Source organism: Bos indicus x Bos taurus, chromosome 17, assembly GCF_003369695.1.
Source record: "Bos indicus x Bos taurus breed Angus x Brahman F1 hybrid chromosome 17, Bos_hybrid_MaternalHap_v2.0, whole genome shotgun sequence".
Classification (NCBI taxonomy): Eukaryota; Metazoa; Chordata; class Mammalia; order Artiodactyla; family Bovidae; genus Bos; species Bos indicus x Bos taurus.
Genome location: NC_040092.1, coordinates 8878293 through 8891434, shown reverse-complemented (window position 1 = coordinate 8891434; position 13142 = coordinate 8878293). Strand labels below are relative to the sequence as shown.

The following is a 13142-nucleotide window of genomic DNA, read 5'->3' as shown; positions in this document are numbered from 1 at the left end:
TGGAGCAGGAAACTCTCCAAGGAGAGCGCGCAATAATGGCAGGGACGCCCATGGTCCTGTCGATCTTTTAGTTTTACCTCTTCTCAAAGATATAACATTCTCAAAATCAAAGATGATCAAAAATACATAATGTAGAAGGCGGAGTAAAAATAAGGATTCACATGGAGTTATTTGTAAGACAATTAAAAAAAAAAGCAGATTGCAGTAACACATGGGAGGATCCTACTTCTGTGAAAAATAATAAAACAGAATTATGGAGACTTCCCTGTGGTCCAGGGGTTAAGGATCTGCCTGCCCATGCAGGCAGGGGACGCAGGTTCGATCCCTGGTCTGGGACGATCCCACACGCCTCGGGACAACTAAGCCTGGGCACCACAACCACCGACCCGCACGCTCTAGAGCCTGTGCTCCGCGACAAGGAAAGCCACTGCGGTGAGGATGCTCGCCGCAGCTAGAGAAAGCCAGCGCGCAGCAACCAAGACTCGGCACCGTCAGAAATAGACAAAGTAACTAAAAAGCAAACAAAAAAATCTAGAACTATATGAAGGTCTATGCAAAAGTATATACTACAGGAAAAGTACTGGAAAGAAACCCAGTGGCTAACAGGAGTTATGCTGGGTTTTTTTTTTTCTTTTCCAGATTCTTTTCCCTTATAGGTTATTACATAATACTGAGTATAGTTCCCTGGGCTACACAGTAGATGCTTGTTGGTTATCTATGTTAAATGCAGTAGTGTGCATATTTTATTCCCAGTCTCCTAATGTATTCCTTCCCCCATCCCCCAGGCAAAATGGTTTAAAAGTAGAAAACCAGCTACAAATAAGTAAATACATGATTTGCTCCAACGATAAAACTGATCATCTACAAACATTAAAAATACTGAAACCGCTTAACTGTACAAAATATTCCATCTCTCGATAGACAAATAGTCACAGATAGATATTCTCACAAACAAGTATCTGAAATCCTTTACAGACACGCTGGTTCATAGAACCAAACATCTAAGCAAACAGTGTACAGATCAACCCAAGCCTTGGACTTTTTCAAGTAAAGATGCATACATTCGCTTTGCAACACAACACAGCGATACTTCAGCTCCCCCAGGTGTCCTCTTGGTTGTGACACAATAACATTAGTGGAAAGAATCTGGTGGCCACCGACCGAAGAAGCACAATTCCCAAAGACACGGGGAAAAACATGCGGCGCGAGGAGCTCACTTGTCTGAACAGGATGGGGAAGTCCTCAGCAGTCTCCGCCTTCCGGATTCCTTTCCCTCCACTGCCTTCAGAAGCTTTGATCATCAAGGGAAAACCAATTTTTTCTGCTGCCTGAGGGCAATGGACAAACAGACTTCTTTAGAGGTTTAGACAGTTTCTGCTGCTACCAGGCTTATGAGAAGGTTCTGGCTCCTGGCCCCCCCACACCCCTCCAAGGATCTGTATTTACCTCCAAGCCTTCATCTACATCTTTCACGCAACCATTGTTGTAGACGGACTCTGGGATGCTGATCCTTTGCCCCTCCTGTAGACTGTGTTCCGCCCACTCCACCGTCAGACCTGCAGGGTCACAGAGGAAACAGAATCCTCCCCAAAACAGCCTGGACACGACACGGAAATACAGTGCCTCTTCCCAGCACAGCGGCTCTAGACCTGGCCTCTGGGCCAACAGAATTCAGACACAGTCCTTCAGTTTCCCACCGTGCATTTTCATTTCCTTAAGGACCAACTCGACCCCGAATGGGAAACCAAGCTTAAGACAATTCAGGCTGAGTCTACCAAGAACAGCCATGTTGATCTGAATTTTTTTTAAAAAAAACCGACTCTATCTTATGGAGTCATTTGTAATGTCAATCACTACTTTCTAAAATCCTATGAAGATTTCAAAAACAAACAACAACAAACAAAACAAAACAAACTTTTCACTCCAAATTTAAAATTCAATCTTTATAGGAAAAAATCAAATTGTTTAGAAACTCTTGAAATGTTTTCTGTTTTTTAACTTATTCTAAGAATTCCACTTTTAGGAATTTACCCTAAAGAAATTATTAAAATGTACATAGAGAGTTAGCTACAGGATTATCAAGGCTTTAAATATTTTCATATTTAGAAAAAAATTAATTGGAAACAACCAAAAGTATAACTACAGAGGACTGTTAGTAAATTAAGGTACATTTGTGTAATATAATCCTATGCAGGCACCTGAAGTGTTGTGAAGTGTATTTATTGACATAGACAGACTAGTGAGAAAAAAAACACATCACAAACTATTAACTATAAGAGCTCTGGCTTTTAAACGGATGTGCCTAGAAAAAAGGCTGGAATAAAAAAACAAATGATCAAAACCAGGTCATTGGATTATAAACAATTTCTATTTCTTTTTCTTACACTTTTCCTATTTTCTAAGATGTCTACAAAGATATCATACCACTTTCTTGATAATTAAAATTTTTTTTTATCTTTATTTTTATGCAATTTTATTTTTTATGTATTTCTTTGCCTGAATGAAAGAATTAAAGAAGCATACTCCTGTCACCCCTTGTGCTCTCAAGATGGGGCCCAGGCGTCCTCCCCAAGTGAAGTTCAGGGCCCCTTACCACTTCCGTTCCAGGGCAGCGTTGGGATCTGCAGAGTCTGGGCCACGATGGTGGAGGCAATCTTGTCTCCTAGTGCCCACATGGCCTCGCTGGGAGGGCCTGAGGGGTGGGGCAAGGGGGAAGGCAGACTCAGGCCCTCAAAACTGGGGGCTGATTAGGTACACAAAAGAAAAGTCCCCAGGTCCCAGCTTTAAAGGACTGAACATCAAGATGGGGAAGAAAAAAGATCTATTAGTCTGCTACTTCGTCAGTCAACTTTCAATACATGTGGACTGTAAACATGATTTATAGCTTAAGCTAAGTGGCCTATACAAAGTTCACCAGCAAAAAACTAGACCAAGGGGAGCAAGCCAGCACCTCAAAACACTAGACCATGGGTTAGCAAACTTTTTCTATAATGAGCCATAGGCAGTACATAAATGAGCCATAGGCAATACATAAATAAATGGGCAGGGCCGTGTTTCAATAAAACTTTATTTACAAAAGCAGGCAGCAGGCTGGATTTGGCCTGTAGGCTGTAGTTGGCTGGCACCAGGGCTGAACCATCAACTTCCAGAACTAAAAATGAGAGATAATGAGAGTCCCATGTGACAGCCAATGAGAGGCCATGGAAAAGAACACATCAGTGAGCACAGGTCACCAGGCAGACCCTCAGGTGAATATCAGGTACTGACTTAGCACCAAGCTGCTGTATATACAAGTCTGTGTTGTGGGCCCAGAGGTTAAGGAGCAGCAACAGGGATTTACTGAGAATGGTAGATGACTCCAATTTACACACAAGGATGACAGACAACCTAACTGAGTAAAGTTTACAAATTATACATCTGAATTATGAAACAAACAGATGCCATGAACAATAAGTGTCATTTTACCTAATAAGTAGCAGAGATGAGAGGTTCTGGTTCGAGGGGGTGAGGGCATTCCAAAGGCCTAAGAACAGCCCAAGCAAAGGTGTGGCCTAAAGATTTCCAACCTGAGTTAGAAATCTGAACATGGCTGGTATCTCAGTACCAACAGGAACACCAGCAGAGGGTTCTGCTTGCCCCAGCATCATTCTGCTGTGGTAACCATGGTAACAGCTATTTCCCTGGGCTGGCCAACCTTTCCATGTGACCTCCCACTGCTGGACTCAGTTGCTCCTGACCATGAACGTGTGATGTGGGAACATCAAACAGGCCCCCTCCTTCCAAGGCTGTATTAGCGAGAATTCCATCAAGACCCCCATTCCCACATATCTGATGGAGGTGCACTCTACCTAGGAAAGCAATCTCGTGCTTGCGCAGGAGCTCCGGAAGTTTGGGGTTTTCAGAAGCATGGCCCCAACCAGCCCACACCGCCTGCAAACACACAGAGGCATGAATAGAGGTCTTTCTTCAAGAATCCGCCCCCCATCACACCCCAAAAGCTCCTTGCTGGGTCCTACCAGCCCTGGCTTTCAGAGTCTCCTAGGACCAGCTCCTCCATCCCTTCCGAACTGTGGAACCGGGTTGCTCCAGAGTTGAGGGCATCGTCCCCGTCACAGGCAGACGGGGGCACCCCGTGTGACTCACCTGCACGGGGATCCTCTTGGCGATGTCTACAATCAGCTCCACGTTGGCGTAATTGTTGTTGTTGGGCCCTCCTGGGACAGGGACATACTGATCTGCCATCTTGATATACTCTGGAATTAAATGAGAGGAGATCAGAAGGACTGACAGACCCAAGTGGAGGACAGGACCCAGCGACGCACAGCCACTGAAAGGATAACCGTGACGACTCTAGGATCACAGTGGAGGAACGTATATGATAGTTGGAAGAAAGAACTGGGTTTGACTTTAATTGTGTGAAAATATATGTGTGTCTGGTCATGGCCTGGAAGGCAACAAAAAAGAAGGAAGCAAGCTATCAATATACAATATAGTTGGATTAGAAGTGGGTTTTAAAACATCATATATATTTTTAATTTTTGGCAGTGCCATGTGGCTTGTGGGATCTCAGTTCCCTGACCAGGGATTGAACCCATGCCAGGGCAGTGAAGACTGGAATCCTAATCACTAGGCCACCGGGGACTCCCTAAAAATTCTTGGGTATCTTAATAGTGTTTTGCCACTAAACAATACAATGTTTGCTTTTAATCATGGTAAAAAAAAAAAAAAAAAAAGCCACATAACAAAATTTACCATCGTAATCACTTTTTAAGTACATAGCTCAAATACTGTCAAGTATATTCACACTGTTGCGAAATGGATCTCCGGAACTTTCTCATCTCATGCAACTCAAACTCGATACCCATGAACTGACCCCTCCCCATCCCACTGCCCAGCGCCCCTGGCACCCACCCTTCTGCCTTCTGTCTCTATGAATCTGACTGCTCAGGACCTCATGTAAGTGGAAACATCCAGTATTTGTTTTTCTGTGACTGGCTTATTTCACTGAGCGTAATGCCCTCAAGGTTCACCTGTATTATGTGCCTAGTCACTCAGTTGTGTCCAACTCTTTGCAACCCGATGGCCATGGACTGCAGCCCACTAGGCTCCTCTGTCCGTGGGATTCTCCAGGCAAGAATACTTGGAGTGGGTTGCCGCGCCCTCCTCCAGGGGATCTTCCCCATCCAGGGAGCAAACCCAGGTCTCCCTCATTGCAGGTGGGTTTTTTACCATTTCAGCTACCAGGGAAGCCCCACCTGTGTTATAACATGATGATTTCCTTCCTTTTCATTGCTGAATACAATACAATGCTTTGATTTTAATATACTCATGCTCTTCAAACACAGAAATCCTACTTCTAAGAACATGTTCTAAAAAAACATTCATCAATGAAGCCAAAGACATGTAAAAGGGTGTTTGCGGGGCAGTGTGTTTTTATTTTTTGCCTGTGGAACTTCCCTGGCCAGGGACTGAACCCAGGCCGCCACACTGGAAGCACAGTCTTAACCACTGGACCACTGGGGAAGTCCGTCCTCACAGGGCAGTGTTTTGAACTGTGCAAAGTAGATTCAATCAAAAGTCAGGAGTTAGTACATCTGTACTATGACATTCTCTAAGACCCTGAGAAGGAACTGTCAAATGTTATGTGCAGACTTGGAAAAAGAACTCGAGAGCAGTGCTTCCTTCTGGCCCGCTGGCCTCTGATGCTGACCCAACGCAGTGTGTTGGTGATGGGAGAAGTTCCAGAGATTACAAATCAAGGCGTCAGGCCATGACCCACTCCTTGCTGAATTTTATTTTCATGTTGGAGAAGATAAACAAGAAAACAAGCAGGGTAACCACAGGCTGTGGGCAGTGCCAGGGCTCTGACAGGGATGGCCAGGAGAGCTATAACATTCAAATTGTGCATGGGGGAGTGGAGGCCTGCTGTGCAAAGAGCTTCCAGAAAGCACTGTCAGCAAACGGTCCAGAACTTTCCAAGCCTCTGCAACAGAAAAGAGCGAGGCCAACACTGATGAGGCCAGTGGGACAGGGACCCAGGGATAGAGGCTGAGAGGCAGGAGATGGGAGTTTGGGAGGCCAGCAGGGGCCAAGTCATGTGAGGCCTTAACTAGCCTTGGTGAGGTTCTCAAATTTTAGCCTAAGTGTGAGGAGTGACCCCACAGCATCAGGCTGTGGACTCAGCCCACAGTTCCAATCCCCAGGTCCCTGGGCAACTGAGTCACACCTTTGTGCCTCAATTATCTCATCTGTAAAATGGGGCTAACGAGCAAACCTGTCCTCACTGTAGTAAATAAAACGGAGACTCCATCAGTGCAGAGCAGAGCCCAGGACCTTCACTATGGGGAGGTTCGGGGGTGAGGGAGCTGGTGCTGGACACAGGGTGGGGGGCAGGGCATGCTGATGGAAACTGAGTTGTGTTTTAAAAGATCTGTTTGGCTACCGTGTGCAGAATCTATAATGGGACACAATTGTTCAGGGGAAAAATCAAACTGCTGCTGCTGCTGCTAAGTCGCTTCAGTCGTCTCCAACTCTGCAACCCCATAGATGGCAGCCCACCAGGCTCCCCCGTCCCTGGGATTCGCCAGGCAAGAACACTGGAGTGGGTTGCCATTTCCTTCTCCAATCCATGAAAGTGAAAAATGAAAGTGAAGTCGCTCAGTCATGTCCAACTCCTAGTGACCCCATGGACTGTAGAAAAATCAAACTGCCCAATAGTTATTAACAGAATGATCTATGCTGATAGACATGGAGCGATAAATAAGTAGAAAAATGAAGGAACGATTGAAAAAACAGCACATACCCGTGCAAGAAAAAAGCATCTGGAGGGAAAGATGCCAAGCTACTGTAACATGGACGCTCCTCAAAGGTGAGATTTCCACTTTGCATGTTAACCATTTGCATTTTTATCAGGCTTATGGGTCACTCTTGTTAGCAGCAGACATTTTAATTAAATAGAGAAGATTGGGAAATAAATATGGAATTGGGAGAGGTACCCTGCAATGCTTTCTGGGGTACAGGATGGACTTGGCCCAGGCTGAGTGGAGGAGGTGAGGATGGGGCGTGGCAGAGAGGGAGGGAGTCAGGGCCGCAGTACCTGCGTTGGCCTTGAGGTCCTCTGGCGTTACCATGACTACGAACCGGATGGCCCGCTCATTTCGGAACATCTCATAGGCCCACCTGCGGATGGAGCGCATGCATTTCACGGCGGCAATACCGTTGTTCGCGATGAGCACCTGGACAGAGGAAAAGGGCAGGGGGCCTGCGCTGGAGGCTACGTGCTACCCCAGGGTTCCTCTCATCTCTGAGAGCCTCCGAGGGTACCTCCTGCTCCTGCAAGTGCTCACCAACGGGCGGGCCTTTCTCTGCAGCCTGAGGCAGGTTGGCCTGTTCCACCCCACCCCGAGTGCCGGGACCCCACCTGTACCTTCTCGATGACCAGATGTCCCCCAAAGCGTGTGACGAACTCAGCAGGGGAAGCCACGGTGAAGTCTCTGTGCAGGTCCACTTTCTTCTGTTCTCGGCCCCTTCTTGCCAGGTGGAGCCCCGACATGCTGGGCCTGCAAGGGAACAGGACAGACCCGTGAGCAAGCAGGTTGGGGACACGCAGGCCCCTAGGAAATTCATTTCCACAGAGAAGCCAAACTCCATCAGACTCCTGCAGCTTTGCAGTCCCTCTCTGCGGACCCTGAAACACTTTACGAGGAGACTTCAAGAGGTTAGATCACAAAAGAAGCAGAAGAGACCCCGTGATCTGTCCTAAGCTGTATTTTCAGGTTTTTCATCTTCAATTCACTCTTTTTATAAATTCTCACAATTTAGGAACTCAAATAATGCCAAAAAAAACCCCAACTTACAACAGGGTACTAGTGTAAGATCAGAGAAGCACACATTCTAATACTTTATATTTGTGAAGCAGTTTGTACCTTTCGTGTGCTTTTCTGTACTTGTATATCAAGCTTAAAAAAAAAAAAACTGAGAACAATAAAGAAATGCATAACAACAAAATAGAAGGTCCTTGTCCCATTGCCCCTCTAGAAGCCCACTCCAGAGGAAATCACATTGGACTCAGGCATTTACACATCTCTGTGCTTCTGAACGATGTGTGTACGTTATCTTGTGAATCATCCATTAAGACATCATCCATCTATGAGCTTGTTATCTTGGCAGACATGGAATTACTGCTCTTAAGCAGCCACCCTATCCCCTTTCCCCAACCTCGTAATACAGGTTTCCTGCGATTTGGTAAATTTATGGTGTTTTATGGGTCTGGGATCATTATTCACAGGTGAGGGTTTGTGGCATATCAGATGTCCCTTTCTTTTTGCTTTTTTTTCCCTGGATTAATGACTTTTTTTTTTAGCTTGGTTTTCCTTGCATCTTCATCTCACTCCTCAGCCTCCTAGGACACGTAATGGCACCCCACTCCAGCACTCTTGCCTGGAAAATCCCATGGACGGAGGAGCCTCATGGGCTGCCGTCTATGGGGTCGCACAGAGTCGGACATGACTGAAGCGACTTAGCAGCAGCAGGACACGAAAGACAATCAGTTGCACTGCTTTTTCACTGGCCACATCCCTCCTGAAAGCCCCAACACCGCTTTCATCTGGACAGAGTCCACTAAACCCCTGTACAAGCATCAGCTGGGACTTCCCTTTACTGACATCCTTCGGCTTCCCTGTGCCTTTCCTGGGGTTTTACCCCCAAATTCAGGGCACCACGTGGCTCCCTCTCTTTTGATAGACCCCTCGTCTTGCCAGGACATATCCTACAGTAGTTTCGTCCAGTTAGAAAGATGACAAACGGCAGGACACACGACAGTGATGCCCCAACATGCCTGTCTTGGTCCCGGCTGTATAGGCTTCTTTTGTTGCTCTCACCCCAGAGGCCTTCTTTGGTTCTCTTAGATCCCTTTGCTTTTTTGTCCTCCATGTCTTGCTCTTCTTTGATCTACTCTCTTGGTTCAATGGAAGACATCCTTCAGTAGCTTTCTAAGAAAATGTGTCCGGGGGAGCACATGTTCTGTGGCCTTGCGTGCTCTAAAAGTGTCTTCCTTCTGCCCTCACACTGGACTCAGTCATTTAGCTGTGCATGGAATCCTAGGAGGGAAAGCCTTCTCCTTAAGAATTTTGGAAGCCTCCAGCCATTGTTGTTGTGGCTTTCAAGAATGCTAGAACCAGAGCTATGCTGATCCTTGGTCCCTTTGTAGGTGACCTGTTTTTTCCTATCCAGAAGCTTATAGCTTCTTCTCTTTTTGCCAGTATCCTATAAGTTTAGGGAACAATTTTAGGAATATGCTGAGGTATGTGTTTACTTCCATCAGTAACACTGGGAAGCTGTCAGGTTCCTTCACTCTGGAAACTGAAATCTGGAGATTTATCTGCAAATTTTCCATCACTTTCCTGACAAAGGTTCGGGTAGTCAAAGCTACTGGTTTTTCCAGTAGTCATGTACAGATGTGAGAGTTGGACTATAAAGAATGCTGAGCACTGAAGAATTGATGCTTTCGAACTATGGTGCTGGAGAAGACTCTCGAGAGTGAGTCCCTTGGACAGCAAGGAGATCAAACCAGTCAGTCCTAAAGGATATCAACCCTGAATATTCATTGGAAGGGCTGATGATGAAGCTGAAGCTCCAATACTTTGACCACCTGATGTGAAGAGCCAACTCATTGGAAAAGACCCTGAACCTGGGAAAAATTTGAGGACAGGAAGAGAAGGGGACAACAGAGGATAAGATGGTTGGATGGCATCACCCACTCAATGGACATGAGTTAGAGCAAACTCTGGGAGATAGTGAAGGACAGGGAGGCCTGGCATGCTGCAGTCAATGGGGTCGAAAAGAGCTGCACATAACTCAGTGACTGAACAACAACAAAATCTCCTTAGTGACTTAACTGCCTCTTTTTTCTTCACTTTCTCCTATTATCTGGATGTTGAAATTCCTGAATTGGCCCACAAGTTTATATATTTTTCCCTCTCTTGTTACTCTTTTCTTATTCCTTCTGGGCTATTCCCTCAGCCTTAGCTCCTAACTGTTCTAATAGCATGCTTTTAATGTCCAAGAGCATGGTTTGGGGCTGCAAATGTCCCCTTTCCTATGCACCCTGTTCCTATGTGTGCGGCACCCTCCCTGCCCCTGATGAGGGTATTTACCATAGCTTTTCCATGTTCTCTTCTCCTGATGTGGTTTCTGTATCTCCCATGTTTCCTGTGTCCCTTTTGGTTGGGTGTTTGTGGTTTGCCTTCCATCTTCGAAACTGTACTTGAATGTATGATAAGCCTTGGTTGCTCTCTCAGGACCAAGAGCAGGAACCAGAGAGTTGATGAAAAGTACTGGGCATGTGGTGAAGTCACTGAACCCTAAGCTCAGTGCAGAGTGATTGGGTGGGAGGGCTGTGTGTTGGGGAATTCCAAGTATTTTTCAAGTCATCCTTGCTGGCTGGTCCAGTTCCTCCAGCAAGGACAAGTCTGTGGGGCTTCTGTTGTTCAGTCACCAAGTCGTGTCCTACTCTTTGTGACCCCACGAACTGCAGCAAACCAGGCTTCCCTGTCCTTCACTATCTCCCAGAGTTTGCTCAAACTCATGTCCATTGAGTCAGCAATGCCATACAACCATCTCATCCTCTGTAGTCCCCTTCTCCTCTTGCCCTTGATCTTTCCCAGCATTGGGGTCTTTTCTAATGAATCAGCTGTTTGCATCAGGTGGCCAAAGTATTGGAGCTTCAGCATCAGCCTTTGCAATGAATATTGAGGGTTGATTTCCTTTAGGATTGACTGGTTGGATCTCCTTGCAGTCTAAGGGACTCTCAAGAATCTTCTCCAGCACCACAGTTCGAAAGCATCAATTCTTTGGTGCTCAGCCTTCTGCCTGGAATTAAAGGTTGGCCAGGTGCTGGGACAGGTCTGGAGGACAGGACAGCTTTCAGGATTCAGCAGTGACACAGCACCCATCCTCCGGTGTGGGAAGCAGGCCCCACATGCTCCACCACGCTCATCAGTGTCCAGTCCGAAGACCCTCTACTCCCCACCCTCCAGAGACCAAACCACCTGTGTGCAACCGGGGTGGGAGTGGGCAGCCCCCAGCCACCTGGGCAAATGAGAGACCTGTGGTTCTGTCACCTTGTCCTCCTCACGTTGGGGTCCCCAGACGCAGAAGCACACGATGCTGCTGATCCCGGTGCCTTCGGGACACAGGCTCTCAGCTTCTCTCTCTGCTCCTTATGGCTCAGACCTCTTGGTTCCGTTAACCAGAGACTGCTTGTTCATCTGCTTTCCAGTTTCCAAAATGTCACTGCTAACTCCTGCTTCTGTTCTGCTGGGGCCTGATGGGTTTCCAGCTCTTTAAGAAAAAGCTTGGAATTCCCTGGTGGTCCAGTGGTGAAGAATCCACCTGCTAGCGGCTGGGATGCAGGGTTGATCCCTGGTCCAGAAGGATCCCACATGCCGCGGAGCAACTAAGCTTGGGACACAACTACTAAGCCTGCGCTCTAGAGCCTAGGAGTCGAAACTACTGAGCCCACGTCCTGCAACTGCCGAGGCCCCAGCACCCTAGAGTCGGCGCTCCCCAACGAGAGAAGCCACCGCTGCGAAAAGCTTGCTCACCGCATCTAGAGAGCAGCCTCCACTGACCGCAACTCAGAAAGCACGCACGCAGCAATGAAGGCACAGTGCAGCCAAACGAAACAAACAAAACTTAAAAGAAAAAGCTCCTGTCATTTGGTGAGGTTTAAATAGGTGCGGAATCAGGCGTTCTGTCCACTCTCTCTCATCCCACCAATGGGCTATTCAAGCAGGGAGACAGCCACCTGCCAGGGATTAAGTTAGAGGTTTGCCACCGAGGGATGTGTCCAATAACTGTGTCACCAGGAATCTTGGGAGGGCAGGGCTGAGTGGGTCTGAGGGGCCAAAAAGTTTTGGTGAAGAACTGACAGGTCCCAAGGAACACTGCCAGCAGGCCACTGGCAACAGCAAAGTTGTAGGCCAATAAGCCGCTGGGGGAAAGAGATCCCATTTTACAGATAGGCAAACTGAGGCCCAGCCAGGCAATCACCCAGCAAGTAAACAGGATTGGGGCTCTTGCCATCACATCAGGAAATGCTGGGTGTGGGCACTTCCTGCTACACAAAGTCTTTGCATCCAGGATAGTTCCCCATGGGGAAAGCCTTCTAGAAACCTGCAGTCTGTCCCCCCTCACCCTCTCCAGGCTCTGCCTATCAGAAATGAAAAAACTGACTTCCAGGCCAGGGAGCAAAACCAGAAATGAATGACAGAAACCCATCGTGAGGGCATGAGGCTACACCAGAAGAGGACTTGTATTTTTCAGTGAAGACTTTCTTAGTTCAACTGGGCTTCTGCACGCTGCCTGAAAGAACAAACAAATGGACAAGGGATTTCCGGCCCTTGAGCTGGCGGCCTTCCTGCCTCCCATAAACTGCAACCAGCTTCTCTTCTAAAACCTCCTGGGACTGAAGTGCTAAAATGAAATGGGACTTGGAAAAGGACTCTGGAGGTCAATATCATCTTGCAAATGTGGACAGGGCTTTCATCAGAATTACATCCCGTGAACCAGCAAGCAGTTCAGCGTGTTTTGTTTCACTGAACAACAGCCTGTTTTTATTTCTTTAAAACAGTGGTCCCCAACCTTTTGGCACAGGGGCCAGTTTTGTGGAAGATCATTTTGCCACAGACAGGGCAGCGGGGGAGATGGTTTCAGGATTCCTCGAGCACATGACTTGTATTGTGCATCTTATTTCTATTATTGTTACATCAGCTCCACCTCAGATCATCAGGCAGTAGATCCCAGAGGCTGGGGACCCCTGCTTTAGAAAACAGGCAGATTTGGCCTTAGGGCCGTCATTTGCAGACCCCTCATGTAGGAAAACAGACACCAAAATAGGCAGTCTTCTCACAGTGGTTGAACAACGGGCTTTTCCTGTTTTCTTCTTTTTGCCTACATTCGTTAAATTTTCCATCACACTATTATTTTCAGTAAGAAGAGAAAGCTATTAACGTTGTAACAGGGATGCTGAAAGCCATGGTCGTTTTGGTTTCCACCGGCACTCAGTAGCCTCCACTGTAAAGTGAGGATAACAACACGTGCCTCACTGGATTGTGAGGATTAAACAAGCTAGTATGTTTTCC

At 47.0% G+C, this 13142-nt stretch overlaps 1 protein-coding gene across 6 annotated transcripts in view; it reads right to left on the bottom strand.

Moving 5' to 3' along the window:
* Positions 1-13142, bottom strand: part of ACACB (acetyl-CoA carboxylase beta) — a 116568-nt gene that overhangs the window by 65614 nt on the left and 37812 nt on the right. For all 6 annotated transcript variants that reach the window (XM_027566507.1, XM_027566511.1, XM_027566508.1 and 3 more), the window contains 7 exons: positions 7427-7559; positions 7097-7235; positions 4144-4253; positions 3849-3930; positions 2594-2692; positions 1447-1556; positions 1218-1328 (listed from right to left, as the gene is read on the bottom strand). In XM_027566507.1, the coding sequence (XP_027422308.1) occupies positions 1218-1328; positions 1447-1556; positions 2594-2692; positions 3849-3930; positions 4144-4253; positions 7097-7235; positions 7427-7559 (784 nt within the window). The remainder of the gene's footprint in view (positions 1-1217; positions 1329-1446; positions 1557-2593; positions 2693-3848; positions 3931-4143; positions 4254-7096; positions 7236-7426; positions 7560-13142) is intronic.